Source organism: Hemiscyllium ocellatum, chromosome 23 (genome assembly GCF_020745735.1).
Source record: "Hemiscyllium ocellatum isolate sHemOce1 chromosome 23, sHemOce1.pat.X.cur, whole genome shotgun sequence".
Classification (NCBI taxonomy): domain Eukaryota; kingdom Metazoa; phylum Chordata; class Chondrichthyes; order Orectolobiformes; family Hemiscylliidae; genus Hemiscyllium; species Hemiscyllium ocellatum.
This window is the reverse complement of record NC_083423.1, coordinates 54844594-54865691: the sequence shown is the minus strand read 5'-3', so window position 1 is coordinate 54865691 and position 21098 is coordinate 54844594. Positions and strand designations below refer to the sequence as shown.

General features: G+C 44.4%; 1 protein-coding gene across 6 annotated transcripts in view; it reads right to left on the bottom strand.

Moving 5' to 3' along the window:
* Positions 1–21098, bottom strand: part of plekhg7 (pleckstrin homology domain containing, family G (with RhoGef domain) member 7) — a 98354-nt gene that overhangs the window by 38437 nt on the left and 38819 nt on the right. For 5 of the 6 annotated variants that reach the window (XM_060843267.1, XM_060843266.1, XM_060843265.1 and 2 more), the window contains exons 3-8: positions 19618–19646; positions 11025–11158; positions 10815–10855; positions 8575–8670; positions 7104–7253; positions 3100–3195 (exon numbers count right to left, since the gene is read on the bottom strand). In XM_060843267.1, the coding sequence (XP_060699250.1) occupies positions 3100–3195; positions 7104–7253; positions 8575–8670; positions 10815–10855; positions 11025–11158; positions 19618–19646 (546 nt within the window). The remainder of the gene's footprint in view (positions 1–3099; positions 3196–7103; positions 7254–8574; positions 8671–10814; positions 10856–11024; positions 11159–19617; positions 19647–21098) is intronic. The other variant, XM_060843270.1, reaches the window with a different exon arrangement.

Below are 21098 nucleotides of genomic sequence, written 5' to 3'. Positions count from 1 at the left end.
TGGATTGGTCCATGTTTAGGGACACAGCACTGCAATGGCTTGCCATTGGTGGCTGACCAGGAGACCCCCTCCCTCTACCCCAACTCCCATCCCTGCCTTCACTCTTACAACCTGCCATTAGGTTAGGTCTCCTAACAAACCATTACCCATCACCCTTTCAGGGCAACTAAGCTTCAGCAATAAATCCAGGAGTCGGCGAGTTGGCTGCTCCTCGGTTCAAAGGGATCCTCTATCTCAATGCCATATTCCCGTCGTGTTCCCAGACCCCTCAAGACCTATAATATCTAAATATGTATCTTTCTCCTTCTTGAACATATTCAGTGACTTGGTCTCCACAGCCTTCTCTGGCAGAGAATTTCACAAGTTTCACTAGACTCTCACCTCAGCCCTGAATGTGTATCATGAGACAATCTCCCTGGTTCTTGACTCCCCACCCAGGGGAAACTTCCTCCCTGTGTCTAGTCTGTCCAGCCCCATTAGAACTTTATACATTTCAATCAGATCTCCCCTCATCCTTCTAAACTCTGGTGAACACAGACCCAGTTGAACTAAACTCTTCTCATAGGACAATCCTGCCATCTCTGGTATCAGCCGAGTGAACCTCCACCGTACTCTGTCTATGGAAGGTATATCATTTCAAAGGTGGAGAGAATAAAACTGCCCACAATACCCCAGGTAGGAGGATGAGGAGAACCTCAGAGAAGTTTATAAAATCATGAGGGGTATCGATCGGGTCAGTGATTGGTATCTTTTCCCTAGGATGGGGGATTTCAAGACTAAGGGGCACATTATTAAAAGTGAGAGGAGAGAGATTTAAAAAAGACAACAGGCAAATTTTTTAGATAGAGGGTGGTTCACGTGTGGGATAAACTTCCTGAGGAAGTGGTGGATTTGGTACAATTACAATGTTTAAAAGACATTTGGATAAATATGGAAAGGTTTGAGGGAGATGGGCCAGGAGCAGGCAGGTGGGACTAGTTTAGTTTGGGATTGTGTTCAGTATGGACTGGTTGGACCGAAGGGTCTGTTTCCGTGCTGTATGACTCTATGGCTCTATTGGAGGTGCCTTAATGTGATTCAGAGGAGGACTGAAGAAAGTAACATAATAAAATGGAATAGAATACAACAGTACCTTATTGTCACTTGTATTTTTACAAACAATTACAGTGAATAGGATTTAAGTCCCCATACTCCAATGCCATTTAATAACAAATTACTTATAAAAACAAAGAAAAAAATTAAGACAAAGTCCATCTTTGCTGAATTCACGCCTGCAGGTTGAAGAAAAGCCAGGACCCACATTGTTCACTGCTGCAGAAAAGCTGACCCTGACAGGAAGGCCAGGACAGACCCAGCACACTGCTGAAGATGCTCACCCTGGGGCATGGACTCACTACGCCCCCCGAAGCCACCCATCACACTGTCAGATCCATCAGAACGTGCACCCCCTCAATGGCCATGAGGACAGGCCAGATCCACAACACCTTCACCTCCTGAAACCTCCCCCCTCCACTGATGCAGCCAAAAGGGATGTCAAGGCACGGTGGCACAGTGGTTAGCATTGCTGCCTCACAGTGCCAGAGACCTGAGTTCAATTCATGCCTCAGGCAACTGTCTGTGTGGAGTTTGCACATTCTCCCCATGTTTTCGTGGGTTTCCTCCCAGTGCTCGGGTTTCCTCCCAGTACTCTGGTTTCCTCCCACAGTCCAAAAATATGCAGGTTAGGTGAATTGGCTATACAAAATTGCCCGTAGTGTTAGGTGAAGGGGTAAATGTAGGGGTCTGGGTGGGTTGCGCTTCGGCGGGGTGGTGTGGACTTGTTGGGCCGAAGGGCCTGTCTCCACACTGTAAGTAATCTAATCTAATCTAAAAGCAGGATTCAGAGAGAGCATGAGAAACCTGGTCAAACATAATGGGTTTTATGCATCATCATCAAGGGGCGGGGAGAGATTGGTTTGGAAAGGGAGCAGGAGGCACAGCCCCCAATAACTGGGCAAAGGAATACCCAGGACAGGGAACAAATTAGAATCCCTACTGTGTGGAAACAGGCCCTTCAGCCCAACAAGTCCACACCCACCCTCCGAAGAGTATCCCACCCAAATGCATTCCCCTACGTTTATTCCTGATTCATACACCTAACCTATACATCCCTGAACACCATGGGCAATTTAGTATGGCCAATTCACCTAACCTGCATATCTTTGGATTGTGGGAGGAAAACCACGCAGACACGGGGAGAATGGGCAAACTCCACACAGACAGTTGCCCGAGGTGGGAACCGAACCCTGGTCCCTGGTGCTGTGAGGCAGCAGTGTTAACCATGGAGCCACCATGTCACCTGAAATGCATTGTTGATAGCAATAAGCACAGTACCACACTGTGCGTGACTCTGTTTCATTACAGCACCCACGTGTGAACAGCGTTCCAAAGATATTGGACAGTTTCAGTTTAAACCTAACTAAGAGTTGAAGTGTGCACCAGTTGATATGAAGGTAGTTAGTGTCACACTCACCCCTTTACTCCAAAAGATTCAGCCGATATAGAGCAAATCCCCAGTGTGCCTGGGACTACAATGGGTCTTTGCTAAAAGCCACCATACATTAAGATGTTGCAGCTTCATGGCAGTCTCTGACATGAAGAAATACCACCCACTAATCAGTAAGTGTAGAATGCTGAGGAAAGGAAATACAGGATCAGGTGATCAATCCACTATCACCAACTTGAGGTTCTGATTGAGGTGATAGTCCCATATCTTCTGCCTACCAACATTATAACTGAAATCTCAGCAGCTGAGCATACTGTAGTGTTTGGAACCAAATAGACCTTGTTGATTACGAGATCTCCGAATGGGGCTGTTAACTTGGGCCAATCAGGAAAGTCCTGGCTGACTAATTTAAAAACAGGGGAAAAAAAATTAAACACGGGGTTTTATAATCTCCCCAGTTCAGGGAACTGACTCTGAGCTGGCTGGCTGGAGCCAAAGTACTGTGTACAAATAAATAAAGGGTGACTTGGTGATGGAATACTGGCCTCTGTACAGCTATGTCACCTGTGTATTCCTGGTTTAATACTGTCTCACATTCCCTATCTGCCAGTTACCTTGGACAATTCACTAAGGTTTGCAAACAGTCCCCAAGGGTCAATATCCAGAAGCCATTCTTCACTCTGGACCTGCTTCAGTGTGTTCAGGAAAACCTTTGTGATAAAAACAAAACATGAGAAATCTTCAGAAACCTGATTGTCAATGACCACACATTCCCCCATAGAATGGTTCTCCGTTCCTACTTGTCAGTCTACTGTTTGATTGTATGATTGATTATTCCAGAGCACCCTGCCCATCCCACAACAAAACTACTTAATAAATCATTTTAAGTACAGAACAGGAATATTGCTGCAAAAAAGACATATTTGCCTGCAACGGTAGTAGATTCGCCAACGTTAAGTACATTTAAGTCGTCATTGGACAAGCATATGGACGTACATGGAATAGTGTAGGTTAGATGGGCTTCAGATTGGTATGACAGGTCGGTGCAACATCGAGGGCCGAAGGGCCTGTACTGCACTGTAATGTAGTGTTCTATGTTCTATGTGCTATGACCTGATCAGGAACATATACAAGAATACCAGTTCAAGAGGAATAGCAACATTTCTACCATACGAGAGAAGAGTGCTGATTGATACTGATTGGTAGAGGCATTGTCATGGAGAATGCAACAGTTAATAGTGATTGACAGTTAACAGCCACATTTTATTTCAATTTCAAATCAGGGGGGTTAACTCTGATAGGTCAAGCCATCAAACCAACACTGTAACTGAAATACCACATTACATGCTGTGTAATGTTAGATATAAATTTCAGTGTTGATGTGATGCCAGGTATATGGAGCTTATATCCCAAGGTCTGGCAGATCATATCAAACAGCATGTCTCTTCAACCGCGCAAAACATGCAAGATGCTGACCATTCCCAGCCTTTCTGCAATTGCAAAACTTGCAAAATTATGTCCAGCATTGGATGTGATTCTGAAATTGGATAACATTTGCTGGATAATCCTGAGTGTGCAAAGGAATATCCCCTAACTCGTACTTCCAAACTGACAGTCTGGCTCATTATAATGGAAGGTATTTTTATTAATACACATGACCCTGTGCTGTGCGAATAGAAATAATCCTGTGCATGGACTACATCAGTTTCAATTCACTTGTAACATCTATCCAATGATTCACGTCTTAGGACAATGCCCTGATCAATCAGAGTCAATTTGGCTGGCAGTCAACTGTCAATCATCACTAACTGTTATAATCTCCATGGCAACACTTCTACTAATTGTACTCCATTTGCCAAACAATGAGCACTCTCCTCTCAAACAGTAGAAATGTTGGTTTCTCTTTTATTGGTATTCTTGTGAATTGTCCTGATAAGGGAAGTTGAGAGGCTTCAATACAATGTGCCTTTCTCCAGCAATACTAATGTGTTAGATGTGATTTCTCCTCTGTTGAAACATGAAAGCGTATTAGATTAGATTAGATTACTTACAGTGTGGAAACAGGCCCTTCGGCCCAACAAGTCCACACCGACCCGCCGAAGTGTAACCCACCCATTCCCGTACATTTATCCCTTTACCTAACACTACGGGCAATTTAGCGTGGCCAATTCACCTGACCCGCACATCTTTGGACTGTGGGAGGAAACCGGAGCACCCGGAGGAAACCCACGCAGACACGGGGAGAACGTGCAAACTCCACACAGTCAGTCGCCTGAGTCAGGAATTGAACCCGGGTCTCTGGCGCTGTGAGGCAGCAGTGCTAACTATGTGCCACCGTGCTGCCCACTACCACCATGCTGCCCACTGCCACCATGCCGCCCATCTTGGAGTTATTTTGGAGTGCATAGCATTGCTGATTAGATTGTTCAAAAGCACAGCCCCTTAAATTACCGTCAGTGTTTGAATACAACAAAGGGCAATATGGGCTTCAGTAAGGTATTCGACGAAGTTCCACATGGTAGCCTGCTTAGCAAGCTTAGATCACATGGAATACAGGGAGAACTAGCCATTTGGATACAGAACTGGCTGAAGGTAGGAGAGAGAAGATGGTGGTGGAGGGTTGCTTTTCAGACTGGAGGCCTGTACCCAACAGGGTACCATGAGGATCGGTGCTGGGTTCACTGCTTTTAGTTACCTACATAAATGATTTGGATATGAACATAGCAGGTATAGTTAGTAAGTTTTCAGATGGCACCAAAATTGGAGGTGTAGTGGACAGCGAAGAAGGTTACCTCTGAATACAATGGAATCTTGATCAGATTGCCCAATGGACTGAGGAGTGGCAGATGGAGTTTAATTTGGATAAATGCAAGGTGCTGCATTTTGGAAAGACAAATCAGGGCAGGAGTTATACACTTGATAATAAGATCCTGGTGAGTGTTGCTGAACAGAGACCTTGGAGTGCAGGTCCATAATTCCTTGAAAGTAGAGTCGCAGGTAGATAGGATAGTGAAGAAGGCGTTTGGTATGCTTTCCTTTATTGGTCAGAGCATTGAGTACAGGAGTTGGGAGGTCACGTTACGGCTTTACAGGACATTGATTAGCCTACTTTTGGATTACTGCAGACAATTCTGGTCCCTCTGCAATAGGAAGGATGTAGTGAAATTTGAAAGGGTTCAAAAAAGATTTACAAGAATGTTGCCAGTGTTGGAGGATTTGAGCTATAGGGAGAGGCTGAACAGGCTGGGTCTGTTTCCCTGGAGTGTCAGAGGCTGATGGGTGACCTTATAGAAGTTTATAAAATCGTGAGGGACTGGATAGGATAAATAGGCAAGGTCTTTCCCCTGGGGTGGGGGAGTCGAGAAGTAGAGGGCATAGGTTTAAGGTGAAAGGGGAAAGACTTAAAAGAAACCTAAGGGGTAACTTTTTAATGCAAAGGATGGTGTATGCAGGAATGAGCTGCCAGAGGAAGTGGTGGAGGTGGGCACAATTACAACATTTTAAAAATTGGTTATATGAATAGTAAGGGGTTAGAAGGATATGGGCCAAATGCTGGCAAATGTAACTAGATTAATTCGGATATTGGGTCAGCATCGACGAGTTGGACTGAAGGGTTGTTTCATGCTGTACAGTTCTATGGCTTTATGACTATGACCCTATCAACCCCAGCAAGGAGGACCATCACCTGAAACAGGCCATTACTCAAGAGAATGTGGCTTTAATTGTTGGTGCCTGAGGGTTTGTGGTAATTAAATATGGGTAGACCAGCCCCAGTATGAAGCTGTTACTTACCCCTTGTTTAATGCCAATGACAGCTTGTCCACCCCAGCCTCTCACTATCCAGATCCAAACATGAAGAGCAAAGCAGCTGTACTTGAGGATGACTGGCAACTTATGTGCACCATTGTGTTCACATATGTGGGCGGAAATGGAGAATGTGGGGGGGGGGATGGAGAATGGGGTGGGGGAGGCATAAGGGGAAACTGGGGGAAGTGTAATGGGAAACTGGGGAGGGATAATTGGAATCTGGAGGAGGGATAATGGGAAACTAGGAGAAGGGTTATGGGAAACTGGGGTGTAATGGGAAACTATGGGTAGGGCAATGGAAAACTGGGGGAGGGGTTATGGGAAACTAGGGGAAGGGTTATGGGAAACTAGGGGAGGGGCAATGGGAAACTAGGGGAAAGGTTATGGGAAACTAGGGGTAGGGCAATGGGAAAGTAGGGGAGAGGTTATGGGAAACTAGGGGAGGGGTTATGGGAAACTAGGGGAGGGGTTATGGGAAACAGGAGGAGTTGAACCATGAAACTGGAAGAGTGGCATCAATAAAGTGGAGAGGAGCAGTGGGAAAGTGAGGCCAGTGAAAAAGCAGCAACATCCCCTGAGGAATTCTTTGAACTGTTGAGCATTTAGGTAAAGCATATTACTTCACATTTCAGTTTCAAGACTCTGTTCATGTTTAATGCCCTCGATCCTCTGCCTACACTGCCAACCGTACTGAATATTCCTGTATTCAACGTGTTCAATATACATTAATCTGTTCACTGTATATTGAGCTATTTCTATTAACAAGGGGAATGGTGCAGATTAAAGCAATGGGTAAGATTGACATTCCCACCTCTTCCATCACCAATAACTTGTCACCAAAGTAGGTACATTCACTGGTGAAGATCTCCCACATGGCCTCCTGTAGCTTCCTGTCCTTCTGCTCAGTCCTGGTCTCAGTGCTCAACTTCTGGATCTTTGTTACATACGTCCAGCTTTTATCCTGTTGAAGAGTAATACAGACAGTAATATTCACATCCTTGGGCACCCCACTACCCGGAATCTCCAATACACCACCTCCCCCTCCATGACACAGTGCTACGGTTACTGGAGAAAGGAAGGTGGATGGTGTCAGTCTGTAATGTTTACAAACGTTTATGATTAAAAGACTCAAAGATGCAGAGGCTCCAAGCCACGTTTCGGTTGAATTCTGATTATTCCCACAGTGTGCAGTAGATGAACCATCACCACCTGATCATGGTGCACACTGTATAACATGACTTCAACAGCATTACTGAAGCATTAATGATTGAGTTCTGAGGTACTGACACACCTGGGTAACCAAGTGCACAGATCAGAGAAGCTTAATAAGACCATAAGAAATTGGAACAGCAGGAGGCCCTTCAGCCCCTCTAGCCTCCTCCACCATTCAATAAGATAGTGGCTGATCTGATATTCCTTACATCCACTTTCCTGTCTTTCCCTGTAACCCTCGATTCCCCAATCCATCTATTTTAACCTTAAATATACACAGGGACTCTGCCCCCACAGCTCTCTGTGCCAAGAAGTTCCAAAGACTCACAATCCTCTGAGAGAAGAAATTCTTCCTCCTCTCAGTCTTACATTGGTGTTCCTTTGCTCTGTGACTGTGCCCTCTGGTCCTAGCCTCTCCCATGTGAGGAAACACCCTCTCAGCATTGACAAGTCCCTTAAAAATCCTGATTATTTCAATGTGTTCACCTCTCATTCTTCTGAACTTTAGTGAGTAGAGCCTTTGCTCATAAGACAATCCCTCCATCCCAGGGATCATCCTAGTGAACCTTCTCTGAACTGTCTCCAATGAAATGATTTATTTCCTTATATTTGGGAATATGTGGTCTCATCAGCACCTTGTACAGTTACAGTAAGACTTCCTTACTCTTGTCCTCCAACACCCGCCCCCCCCTCCCCTAAATAAGGGCCAACATTCCATTAGCCTTCCTGATTACCTGCTGTACCTGTGAGCTAGCTTTCTGTTTTTAATGCATGGGAAGAGAACACAAGGGATGTATTAATTGACATGGTGGACAAAGGGAGCTGTAGTCCATGGAATGACAGTACAGACCTAAGGCTTGAATGGCCTCCTCCTGGTCCTGCAGTGGTTAACAGGCAATTCCAATTGATTTATGAGAGCAAACTAATGCATTGGTTTTAGCTCTAGAAGCAACTGACATTGGTAGAACTCCGCCAGAGGTCACGGTCAGAGAGTGGCTAGTGGCTTCACTCGAAGAGATGGGTATGCAAAGACGATTGGTCAGCGACAATGACCAATGAGAGGGAAGTACCTTGTACCGTTGGAAAAAGTGATCGGTGCAGTCCCTGACCACCAGTGAGGCCAGAAGATTTTCCAAATGCGATATCTGCTTTTGTTTCACTTTGCTCTGGAAACGAGAAAGGTAGAACAATCGTGTCAGGTTAGTGAGATAAAATATGGGCACTTTCACCACACAGCTCAGGAAGGAGGGGTCCGTGGAAAGGTTCCATTTTTGGGAGCACAATTTACCTCAATCCTTAAATTCATCAGAAATTCAGCTTGGAGATCCCTGACCTCTCTTGGAGATCCCTGACCTCTCTTGGAGGTCCCTGACCTCTCTTGTGGCTAGGTTCATAATCCAGAGAGCCAACTAAACCTTCTGGAGACACTGGTTTTAAATCCCACAATGGCAGCTGGTGGAATCGGAATTTAATGAACAACTCTGAAAATCTTAACGGAAACCAATTTCAGTAAAAGATGACCATGCAATTCATTTGGCTCACTCATGTCCTTACCTGGCCTGACCTACATGTGACTCCAGGCCCACAACACTCTAGCTGACTCTTAATTGCCCATGAAATGGACCTTACGAAAGCTCAGTCCAAGGTGATTAGGAATGGTCAATAAATACTAACCTTGTCAGGGTCACCCAATTCAATGAAAAAATAAAATTTAACTTATTGGCCAGAAAAATGTAGGAGTGCAGATTTCTTTCCCCAGAGGATACAATTCTAAAAGGGGTGTAGGAGCATACAGAGACCAGGGGTCATACGTGTACAGAGCATGGAAGTGGCAGAGTAGGTTCAGAAAGCAGTTAGCACAGCATTTGGAGTCCATTTTTATTCACTCATGGGATGTGGATGTCACTGGCTAGGCTGGCTTTTATTGCCTGCCTCTAGTTGTCCCTTGAGAAGGAGCTGTCTTCTTGAACTGCTGCAGCCCACCTGCTGTAAGTTGACCCACATTGCTGTTAGGGAGGGAATTCAAGGATTTTGACCCAGCAACAGTGAAGGAATGGCGATATATTTCCAAGGCAGGATGGTGAGTGGTTTGGAGGGGAAACTTACAGGTGGGGGGGTGTTCCCATATATCTGCAGCCCTTGTCCTTCTAGATGGAAGTGGTAATGGGTTGAACGTTGCTGAGGGAGGATTCAGTAAGTTTCCGCAGTGTATCTTGTATATGGTACACACTGCTGCCTACTGAGCGTTGGTGGTGGGGGGAGTGGATATTTGTGGATGTCATGCCAATCAAACAGGCTGCTTTGTCCTGGATGGTGTCAAGCTTCTCGAATGTTGTTGGAGCTGCACCCATCCAGGCAAGTGGGGAGTAATCCATCACACTCCTGTCTTGATGATGGTGGACAGGCTTTGGGAAGTCGGGGTGATTTACTTGCCGCAGTATTCCTTGGCTCTGACCTGCTCTTGTAACCATAGTGTGCTGAGTCCAGTGAGTTTCTAGTCAATGATAACCCTTAGGATGTTGACAATGGAGGACTCAGTGATGGTAACACCATTGTATTCAAGAGGTGGTGGTTAGATTGAACTTTATATATAAAGACATAGAGTGCAAAAGGAAGGAGTCTAGGATCCTTTATCATCCTCTCTCAGCCAGGGGTGAAATGGTGGTGTGTCTGGATGAGACAGTTTAGTTGATAGTTATTTCACGGGCAGTAGATTATTGAGCATTGATTTGGTATGTATGGGCTTCAACAGAGGGAAAGGCAGGTAGTGTGATCCTTTCACTGGCCCCTTTGGGAGACAGGTCAGGGCAGTGAGTAGATGGTGTGAAAGCCTCCCACTGCATTTTATGTGTCCTCCAACCTTCCCCCCACCTTCAAACCCCCTCCTGGAGAGTAGGTGTTTAAATCTGCTCATTGTGTTGTTTCTCCAAGAGCTTCCTAGTTATTGCGATATAACATGAACATTATACATAGCAGTGTTTAGTGTTGGAAAGAAATCTCAGTCACTGTTGCTCCTGTTTGTGAATATACAGCTAACATCACCAGAGGTACAGCACATTAGTATCATGCTTCAGGTCAGCTTAAACAGGTTTGTACCTGTTGAATTTATCTGGGTTTGAGAGAATCACTGAAACATAACCGCCCCAATCTCAAATACCAGGCGACTGAGGTACAACTCATTGCTATCTTGGGAAGTGTCAGAAATAAATTGCACAGTATTATTTATTTAATCTTTCCTGACCTCTAACTACAATATCTGAGGGAGTGCTGAAAGTTTCAAATACATGAATAAAATATTAGACTGCATTACCGTTCCCCGTTTTGCGAAAGGCCATTTTGACTTCTTGGATTCTGAAAGAGATTTGGATGGATTTAGGATTTTCCCAGCAGGTTACAGTCCTTCAGATTACCCAACACTCAGGCAACAGAACGTTTAGCCAATCAGAATTCTGAAATATAAACTGTCACCAAAGCAATCTCGAAGATTGAAGATTCCCTCCGCATGGCTCTATGACCTTACCTGTACTGAGTGAGGGAGTAGATGCTGTACGGTAAAGATGTTCCACACCGTGAGAAATTAATAAATCACCAGGAAATATCTCAAGTCCCGGTAAACAGACAACCAATGAGCTGCGCCGCCGTTGAGAGGTGCACCTGCAACACCGAGAAGAACAAGCAAAACAGAGTGTGTTTTTCCACAGTCAATTATTTCAGCTCTGCTGTACCAACAGGGTCTGATCGTAGCAACAGTAATGTTCAATGAACACGCAACCTTTTGTTAGGCAATTAACCCATCTTTGATCTTGCAAGTGAAATCACACACTCTCTCGCACATGCAATACACAACCAGCACACAAACTCTGACAATAGCCTGGCTTTACAAGGTGTACTTCATCGTGATTTTTCTTATTCAGACAGGTTAAGACAGAGGTGATCAGTGGTCTCTTTCAAGCCAATAAAGTGGACAGCTTGTGAAGCCTTGGGACTTTTTAAAAATTGGAACAATAGAAACAGCCTGAAAGGGTGGAGTCAGGCTCCCACAGAACCAGGGATTTAGTTTAGTTTTCAGCAGTTGTTGGGGTTTGGAAGTTGACTTTGGAAGCTATCTCTCCCTCGCTGCTACAGCTAAAAGTTTGGGTTCATCTCTCTCTCTATTGGACCGAAGGGCCTGTTTCCATGCTGTACATCTCTATGACTCTGTGACTCTATGCCAGAATTGTGTGTGAGACAATCTGTTTTAGTGACTTTGCCTTTGACAAGGGTGTGTTTATGGGATATTACTATATTAGAACCGTTATTGTTTAGCAGTTAAATGATCTAATATTCTGTTAAGGTTTCCAATGCAGGTAAAGTTGCACCAATTCTTCTTTCCTTTGTTTGTATTTTGTGGGCGGCACGGTGGCATAGTGGTTAGTACTGCTGCCTCACAGCGCCAGCGACCAGGGTTCAATTCCCACCTCAGGCGACTGACAGTGTGGAGTTTGCACGTTCTCCCCGTGTCTGCGTGGGTTTCCTCCGGGTGCTCCGGTTTCCTCCCACAGTCACAAAGATGTGCAGGTTGGGTGAATTGGCCATGCTAAATTGCCCGTAGTGTTAGGTGAAGGGGTAAGTGTAGGGGTATGGGTGGGTTGCGCTTCGGCGGGTTGGTGTGGACTTGTTGGGCCGAAGGGCCTGTTTCCACACTGTAGGTAATCTAATCTAACTGTAGTGTAAGAAAAAAGCATGCTTTGCTTAAAATGTAACCAATCAAATTACATCTGGAACATGGCACCTCACACTTGTCTTCAAATAAAAGTTAAGTTCCAGGTTACCTCCTTGATATATTTGAGGGGTATTTGGTCTGGTCCACAACACACACACAGACACTCATCCACATGCAGAACATTCACAACACAAATACAACACACACTCACAATCAATACATAACATACACTCACAACAAATACAAAACTCCCTCTTCACATACTCACACTCATTTTCACTGACAGGTTAGTCTGAAGAGCCCTGAAGTAAATGTGACCTTATTATATCTGCATAAAACAGTTGTGAAAGTATAGAATCATAGAGTCCTTACACTGTGGAATCAGGCCATTTGACCCAACAAGTCCATACTGACCCTCCGAAGAGTAACCCACCCAGACCCATTCCCCTACCATATTACTCGACAATTCCTCCCAACTAATGCACCTCACCTGCACACCCTTTCCCCTAGTTGCTATCATAAGAAATAGGAACAGTGGGGGCCTTGATTTCCTGAAAATCCATCTATCTCAGCCTTAAGTATACACAAGGACTCTGCCCCCATCCCACCCCCTCAACCGCCATGGCTTTCTGTGGCAAGGAGTTTCAAAGGGTCACATCCTCTGAGAGAAGATATCCTCCCAATCTCAGTCATAAATTGGCACCCGTTTATTCTGACACTATGCCCTTTGACATTCTCAACTCTCCCTACTCTTACACCACAAAGAAATAAGGGCCAACATTCCATCAGCCTTGTTGATTTACTGCTGCAACTTTTTGCTTTCACACAATGAACTACATATTTTTGAAAACAAGAGCATCTTCTCACTAGGCTTCCTCAATGAGACCCTGTAGATTCTGACCAATGGCACTGAGTCTAGCAGGTGCATCTTAATATAATGTGCAGTCATGAGGATACAACTTACAACAAAGAAGGCCTACTATCAGAGGCCAGCTGGAATACCACCGTTTGCAAGTTCCCCTCCAAGCCACTCACCTATCCTGACTTGGAAATATACTGCCATTCATTCACTGTTGCTGAGTCAAAATCTGGGAATTCCCTTCCTAAGAGTATCTTGGGTCAACCTACAGCACAAGGACTGCTGCAGTTCAAGAAGGCAGTTCACCACCACCTTCTCAAGCTGAAAATGTGTTGCTGGAAAAGCGCAGCAGGTCAGGCAGCATCCAAGGAGCAGGAAAGTCGATGTTTCGGGCACGAGCCCTTCTTCAGGAATGACGAAGGGCTCATGCCCGAAATGTCGACTCTCCTGCTCCTTGGATGTTGCCTGACCTGCTGTGCTTTTCCAGCAACACATTTTCAGCTCTGATCTCCAGCATCTGCAGTCCTCACTTACTATCACCTTCTCAAGGGCCAGTTAAGGACGGGCAACACCCACATGCCCGAATGAACATTCCAGTCCCCCTGAGCCACTGGGGACAAGACCATCTTCCTGGAAGGTGCCTTTTGACATCAAACTGGGAGCAGGGAGGAGGTTATGCAACACTTCAAGCAGGCTGTGAGCACCCTCCCACCCCATCTGCCTGACCATAGCTGTGACTATAGACCTTTCTGCTCCTGGCCCTGCCACAATGGTAGCCGAGAGAAAAAGAGAGAGAGAGAACCTCAAAATGGAGGTGTCCTCTCTCAATCTTTCTCTTGGCTGAACTGCTGCTCCTTGTTGCCATTCTTGGAGTCATAGAGGTTTACAGCAAAGAAAGAGGCCCTTCAGCCCAACTTGTCCCAGTTGGTCTTCCACCCTCAGGAACCTTCACTCCCTCTTCAAATTGAACAGCAAGAGTCCATGCTCTGGACATTAACTGGCCAATTTGAGGAAAATTACCGTAAGGTTCCCATTCAATGGGATCCTGTATCTCTAATATCAGGGTCCAATCCCCAAAGGGCAAATCCTGCCTCCCATCCACCCATATCACTTTTGCCATTTAACAGCTCCTGGCCTCTACTCTGTCAGAGGCACATCACACCCACCTCCCAACCCCCTCACCCTCCCTCCTCTTTCCCTGCCTCAGGATTGGTTTAAAAGCTGCTAATGTCTAACTTTACCAGTTCTGGTGAAAGTTCATCGGCTTGAAATACTAACCCTGTTGGCCTCTGCAAAACAGCTTACAGAGAATTTCCAGGAATATTGGCTTTCCAGTTTCCTGGTATTTGTAAAGCTGGTTATGTGGACTGACCTCCTGTTTATATAAACCAGCTGAATCCCTGAAATTTCTACCAGGCCCTGGTTTACACTGGGTTAGCATCTCTGCTGAAACGTATTTCAATGCTTTACACTTCTCTTGTACATTGTGTAGAAACAGCACAGTTTTATTAAACTGGGAAAGAATTGGGATGTAACACGATCAGTTTTTTTCATACAAACATTGCTTTTGTTTCTGTTGCCCAGCTACTGCACCGGCAGCTCCCTCTGACTGATATTTCTTTGTCACTCACAAATCACCAGAGTTCCCAACGCTCAATCAACTTAGAAGGCAGAAAACTCAAGGTGTAATTAAACTAGCTCATTGCTTATTATCCCAAAGTTCTGAGTAACTCCATGGAACCAATCAGCCAGAATTATAGTCTTTTAGTTTTTTAAAATTTGCATTAAATGCCTGGATTTGCACAAAACCTAGAACCATTTCCTGTACGTTCATTTGTTCACACTATCTATACTTTGGGAATTATATGTAGCCCTACGCGATCAAGGTTTACTTAATTCAGCTTTACCAACAGTTGGGTGTTCCAAACTCTATTCTAAACTCAACAACACAATATTTCTGCCGTCAACTAAAATGTGTCATTGTTTTTCTAAGTAGGTGAATTTGCTGACACAGTTTACAGGTACATTGATGTAATCCAACCGCATAACTGCATGAGAATTGATTTGTCGACTAGGATCATAGAACATAGAACAGTACAGCACAGAACAGGCCCTTCAGCCCACGATGTTGTGCTGACCACTGATCCTCATGTATGCACCCTCAAATTTCTGTGACCATATGCATGTCCAGGAGTCTCTTAAATGTCCCCACTGACCCTGCCTCCACAACTGCTGCTGGCAACGCATTCCATGCTCTCACAACTCTCTGTGTAAAGAACCCGCCTCTGACATCCCCTCTATACTTTCCTCCAACCAGCTTAAAGCTATGACCCCTCGTGTTAGTCATTTCTGCCCTGGGAAATAGTGTCTGGCTATCGACTCTATCTATGCCTCTCATTATCTTGTATACCTCAATTAGGTCCCCTCTTCTCCTCCTTTTCTCCAATGAAAAAAGTCTGAGCTCAGTCAACCTCTCTTCATAAGATAAGCCCTCCATTCCAGGCAGCATCCTGGTAAACCTCCTCTGAACCCTCTCCAAAGCATCCACATCTTTCCTATAATAGGGCGACCAGAACTGGACACAGTATTCCAAGTGCGGTCTAACCAAAGTTTTATAGAGCTGCAACAAGATCTCACGACTCTTAAACCCAATCCCCCTGTTAATGAAAGCCAAAACACCATATGCTTTCTTAACAATTCCTCCAGCATTTTGACTGAAATGAAATGGATGGATTCAGAAAGTTTTGTGATCAGGTGTGAATATTATTAGGGAGGCGGGGTTCTTCAGAACCCTGGGTGACCTTCAAAGGAATTGAGAAAATCTGATTTATCATTCAGTGAACTTTATTACATTAGCCATGTAGCTAAGTCATGGTACTTCAGAAGTGGCATTTTCCTACTGAAAGGGCTACTTTACCGTATAAAACAAAATGTCAGAAATACGAAGCAATGCCAAACCATAAGAAAGTAGGAGCAAGGAGCAGGAGTAGGCAATTCAGCCTCTCAGGCCTTTGCCGCCATTTAATACTATCACGTCTGATCTCAACCTGGCCTCAACCCCACTTTCCTGCCCACTCCTCATAATTCTTTAATCCATTACTAATTTAAAAATCTGTGCATCTCTTCCTTAGATTTACTCAATGTCCTGACATCCACTGCACTCTTGGATAGGCAATTCCACAGATTCACAACCCTTTGAGAGAAATTATTCCTCCACATCTCTGTTGGTCTATCTTGGGCACTGGTGGTTTGGTAGTCAACGTTACATCTTCCGATTTTAAAATACCTAGGATATATGCCACAGAAACCGGCCACCCAGCCCATTTAACACATGCTGGTGTCAGGGCTCCAATTAACTGTCTTCCTATTTTTCCAAATCATTTTAAGTTCATCATCATAACTGTCCATTCTCCTTCATCACCTGGCCTCATTTCTCCTTTAATGCTTCTGCAGTCTTTGCCTCAAGTGTTCCCTGTGAAAGTGAATGGCACATTCCCACCACTCTACAGATAAAGAGACTCCTTCTGAATCCCTGATTGGATTTCTTGTGCACCAACTTGTACTGACAGAGTCGAGTTGCACTCTTCCACATAACAGGCAACATTTTCTCTGGATCCACTCCACCAAAACCTTTTAAAGACCTCGAATAGATCACCCTCAGCTTTTTTTCCAAAGCAGAGACTTAAAGAGTTAACTTTCTCCTGACATTTTTACCCACACATGTCTGGAATGGCGCCCGTTAATTTTTTCTGCTTTCTGTGCTTAATGGGAGTTAATTGGCAACCTGGAGTAACTTAAAAGAATCTTTTTTTGCCAGAAAAACACAGTTTCGGAGACAATATAATAGAGTGTCTCTATCTGCTTTATCTAATATGGTGAGAACCATCCTCTAATGGTGGTCTAACCCAGGTTAAACATTTATCAGTTCAGTCTCTCACAGTCTAGTGCGTGGCTTTTCCATGGCCTTGCCATCCAGTGGCTCACTGTTTAGTGATTAATGTTACTTGTTCTTTGAGAACCCTTTGTTCCTCTACCCCACCTAGAGTTGCAACCTTCCAAAGAATGAGTTTACAACCTCACATTTATCTCTCTATATGAACTTCATTTGTCAATTATTTGCCCTTATTGCAGATTTATTGATACTCTCCTGTCATTTATCCTCCTTGTACTGATTACCTCATCCCTCCCCCAATCCCTCAAATTGGTGCCACAGAAAATGTGTTTTTAAGTTGGAAATTGTGTACTTGAACTCATCTTAAAACAGACTGATAGTGTCGGGCCTTCCTCAGCGTGTGGAGAAACCTTCCCCCGGGGTGTCAATCTGTAACTTGAACTTTTAACTTTGTTAACTCAATCTCTCTTCCCCTTAACGTCTCCCTTGCCTTAATAAGCTCCTTAAAAGTTTGTGAGAAGATTTGTAGCTCGGGTGCTCGTTGTTGTGGTTCTGTTCGCCGAGCTGGGAATTTGTGTTGCAGACATTTCGTCCCCTGTCTCGGTGACATCCTCAGTGCTTGGGAGCCTCCTGTGAAGCGCTTCTGTGATGTTTCCTCCAGCATTTATAGTGGTTTGTCTCTGCCGCTTCCGGTTGTCAGTTCCAGCTGTCTGCTGCAGTGGTCGGTATATTGGGTCCAGGTCGATGTGCTTATTGATTGAATCTGTGGATGAGTGCCATGCCTCTAGGAATTCCCTGGCTGTTCTCTGTTTGGCTTGTCCTATAATAGTGGTGTTGTCCCAGTCGAACTCATGTTGCTTGTCATCTGAGTGTGTGGCTACTAAGGATAGCTGGTTGTGTTGTTTCATGCATGACACTATAAATGCCGGAGGAAACATCACAGAAATGCTTCACAGGAGGCTCCCAAGCACTGAGGATGTCACCTAGACAGGGGACGAAACGTCTGCAACACAAATTCCCAGCTCAGCAAACAGAACCATGACAAGCTCCTTCAAGCCTACCTCCCTCTTTGAACAACTTTCACTTCCCTTCCTAATCTCTTCTCATGTAATTCCATGTCAAGTGTTGTTTACTGTCTATATGAACAAGGTGTCTGAGTCACTATTTAGCCCGTGTGTCATTACCCTTTGACTAGCCAAATAGTCTAATTTTGACTTAAATTAAAATTCTTTTGGTATGAACCACAATCTCTCAAATGAATTCTACAGCTCACAACCCACTGTGGTGAAATTTCTCCTGATCTGATGTTCTAAACCCAATAAATCGAACCTTGCATCTATGACCCTTGTTCTCGCCTTCTGACCTAGCATTTCTCTCAATCTATTTAGGCTTTTCATTTTAAACACTTCCATCATTTCATCTTAAAAGCTGTGTTAGAACAAAGAAAGACAAAGAACAATCCAGCACAGGAACCAGCCCTTCAGCCTACCAAGCTGCCACATTTTGCCCTTTCGTATTAAAACAGTCTTCACTTACAGGATCCATATCCCTCTATTCCCTTCCTAGTCATGGATTTGTCCAGCTGCTTCTTGAATACTGCTATAGTGTTCCTCCTGCTGCTATAATGCTTCCACCACATCCTCTGGCAGCTTGTGCCAGGCACTCATCACCCTTTGTGTGAGAAACTTGCCTTGCACATCTCTTTAAACATGCCCCACCCTCTCACAATGAAACTGTGTCCACTAACAATTGACCACCCCCCACTCTGGGAAGAAGTCTCATGCTTTCCACTCTATCCATGCCATTCACAATTTTATAAACTTGTATCAAGTCGCCCCTCAACCTCCTGCTTTCCAGTGATAGCAAACACAGTCTAGCCAACCTTTCTTCATAACTAAAATCCCCCATACCAGGCAACATCCTGATAAACCTTTTCTGTACCCTCTCCAAAGCATCCTTCTGGTGGTGTGGTGACCAGAACTATATTCCATATTCCAAGTGTGGCCTAACTAAATTTCTATAAAGCTGCAGCATAACTTGTCTATCCTTATACTCAATGCTTCTTCCAATAAAGGCAAGCAGGCCGTAGGCCTTTTATACTACCTTATCTCTTGGTACTGCCACCTTCAGTGATCTGTGCACCTGCACACCCAGATTCATCTGCAGATCAAAACTCCTAAGGATTCTGCCATTCACTGTATAATTTCCAACTGTACTTGACTTTCCAAAATGCATCACCTCACATTTATCTGGATTAAACTCCTGCCATTTTTCTGCCTCTGCCTCCAACTGATCTATATCCTGTTGTATCCTTTGATAATTCTCCTCATTATCTGCAACTTCACAATCTTTGTATTGTTTGCAAACTTACTAATTAGACCAAGCATGTCTTCATCCAAATCATTTGTGTAGACCACAAACAGCAGAGGTCCCAGCACTGATCCCTGTGGAACACCACTACTCACAGCCCTCCATTCTGAAAAGTATCCTTCCACCACTACCCTCTGTCTGCTATGACTAAGTCAGTTCTGTGTTGTTCTGACAAGAAGAGTTTTTTCAAGGTACTTCTAGTTCTCAATGAATTCCCATGTCAACTCCGAAGCAGAGTGGATCAACTGGGCTTTCATTGCTTGATGAAGTTTGGATATGTTGTTGCGTACCTCTCAGGTGATGCATCTTGGGCCGTCTGCTAAAAGAGGGGAAATAAAATCAACCAGGAGACACTGTTACAGTAGTTTCATCAAAAAACACATTGATATACATTATAGAAATGGCTATGTAATCAAACAAACTTCATTAGAATAGAAAGAGCTGGAGGGACTCAGCAGGTCTGGCCACATCTGTGATGACAGAAACACTGTTAATATTTCGAATCCGATATGACTCTTTATCTGCATCCACAATATTTTGCTTTTGCACAACTTAATTAGTTTGAACAAAGTACTTGGTGTGACTCAGAAACCAGCAGAGGAACTGTCATATTGAGAACCGTACATAGAATAACTTCATTGTGGTCACTGCTATAGGAAATACACTGCTGCCTCACAGTGCCAGGGAATTGGTTTGATTCCACCCTCAGGTGACTGTCATTGTGGAGTTTGCACACTGTGTCTACGTGAGTTTCCTCCAGGTGCTCCAGATTCCTCCTACAGTCCAAAGATGCATAGGTTAGGTGGATTGGCCATGCTAAATTGCCCATCGTGTTCAGGGATGTATAGGTTAGGTGTGTTAGCTGTGGGAATTGCAGGGTTACAGAGATAGGGTAGGGGGATGGGTCTGGGTGTTATGCTCTTTGGAGGGTCATTGTGGACTAGTTGGGCTGAACAGCCTGTTCCACACAGAAGGGATTCTATGGATCAGCGCACAGCAAGATCCCAGAAAAATCAATGGGAGTAGGACCAGGTAATTTGTATTAGGCACTTGTGCCTGTGCACTGGAATTTTTGCTAGAGGCATTTCTTGCTATTTCTGCCACATTATTTTTGTCCATTGTTGAGTTCGAAATTCCTAATGTGAGCACCTCAGGGTGATTGAGTAACTGGGTTCCTACAATTCCCTCAAAATATTTTCTGATTTCCATTTTCTTTCATCAGTAAATAAAATTCATGACATTGAAAATACAACTGAAACAAAAGATTTCAAATTCCAAAATATTGAATGCTTTACCAAAACATATTTTACCAGTTAATTTGTCTTTTAATTACCTTATTCAAGTTGTACTTCAAGAAAGTAGCATCTCATACATTGATTTTGAAAACAATGAGATGATAGTTAACAAATAACAAGTGGACAGTATGGTGGCTCAGTGGTTAGCACTGCTGCCTCACAGTACCACGGACTCAGGTTCAATTCCTGCCTTGGTTGACTGTCCGTGTAGAGTTTGCACGTTCTCCCTATGTCTGTATGGGTTTCCTCCAGTTGCTCTGGTTTCCTTCCACAGTCCAAAGATGTGCAGGTTAGGTGGATTGGCCACGCTAAATTGCCCAGAGTGTTCAGGGACATGCAGGCTATGTGGATTAGCTTTCAGAAATGTAGCATTATAGGATGGGGTGGGTCTGGGTGGGAAGGTCTTCAGGGGGTCAGTGTGGACTCGATGGGCTGAATGGACTGCTTCTATTGTGCTATGACCATATCACCTTCAG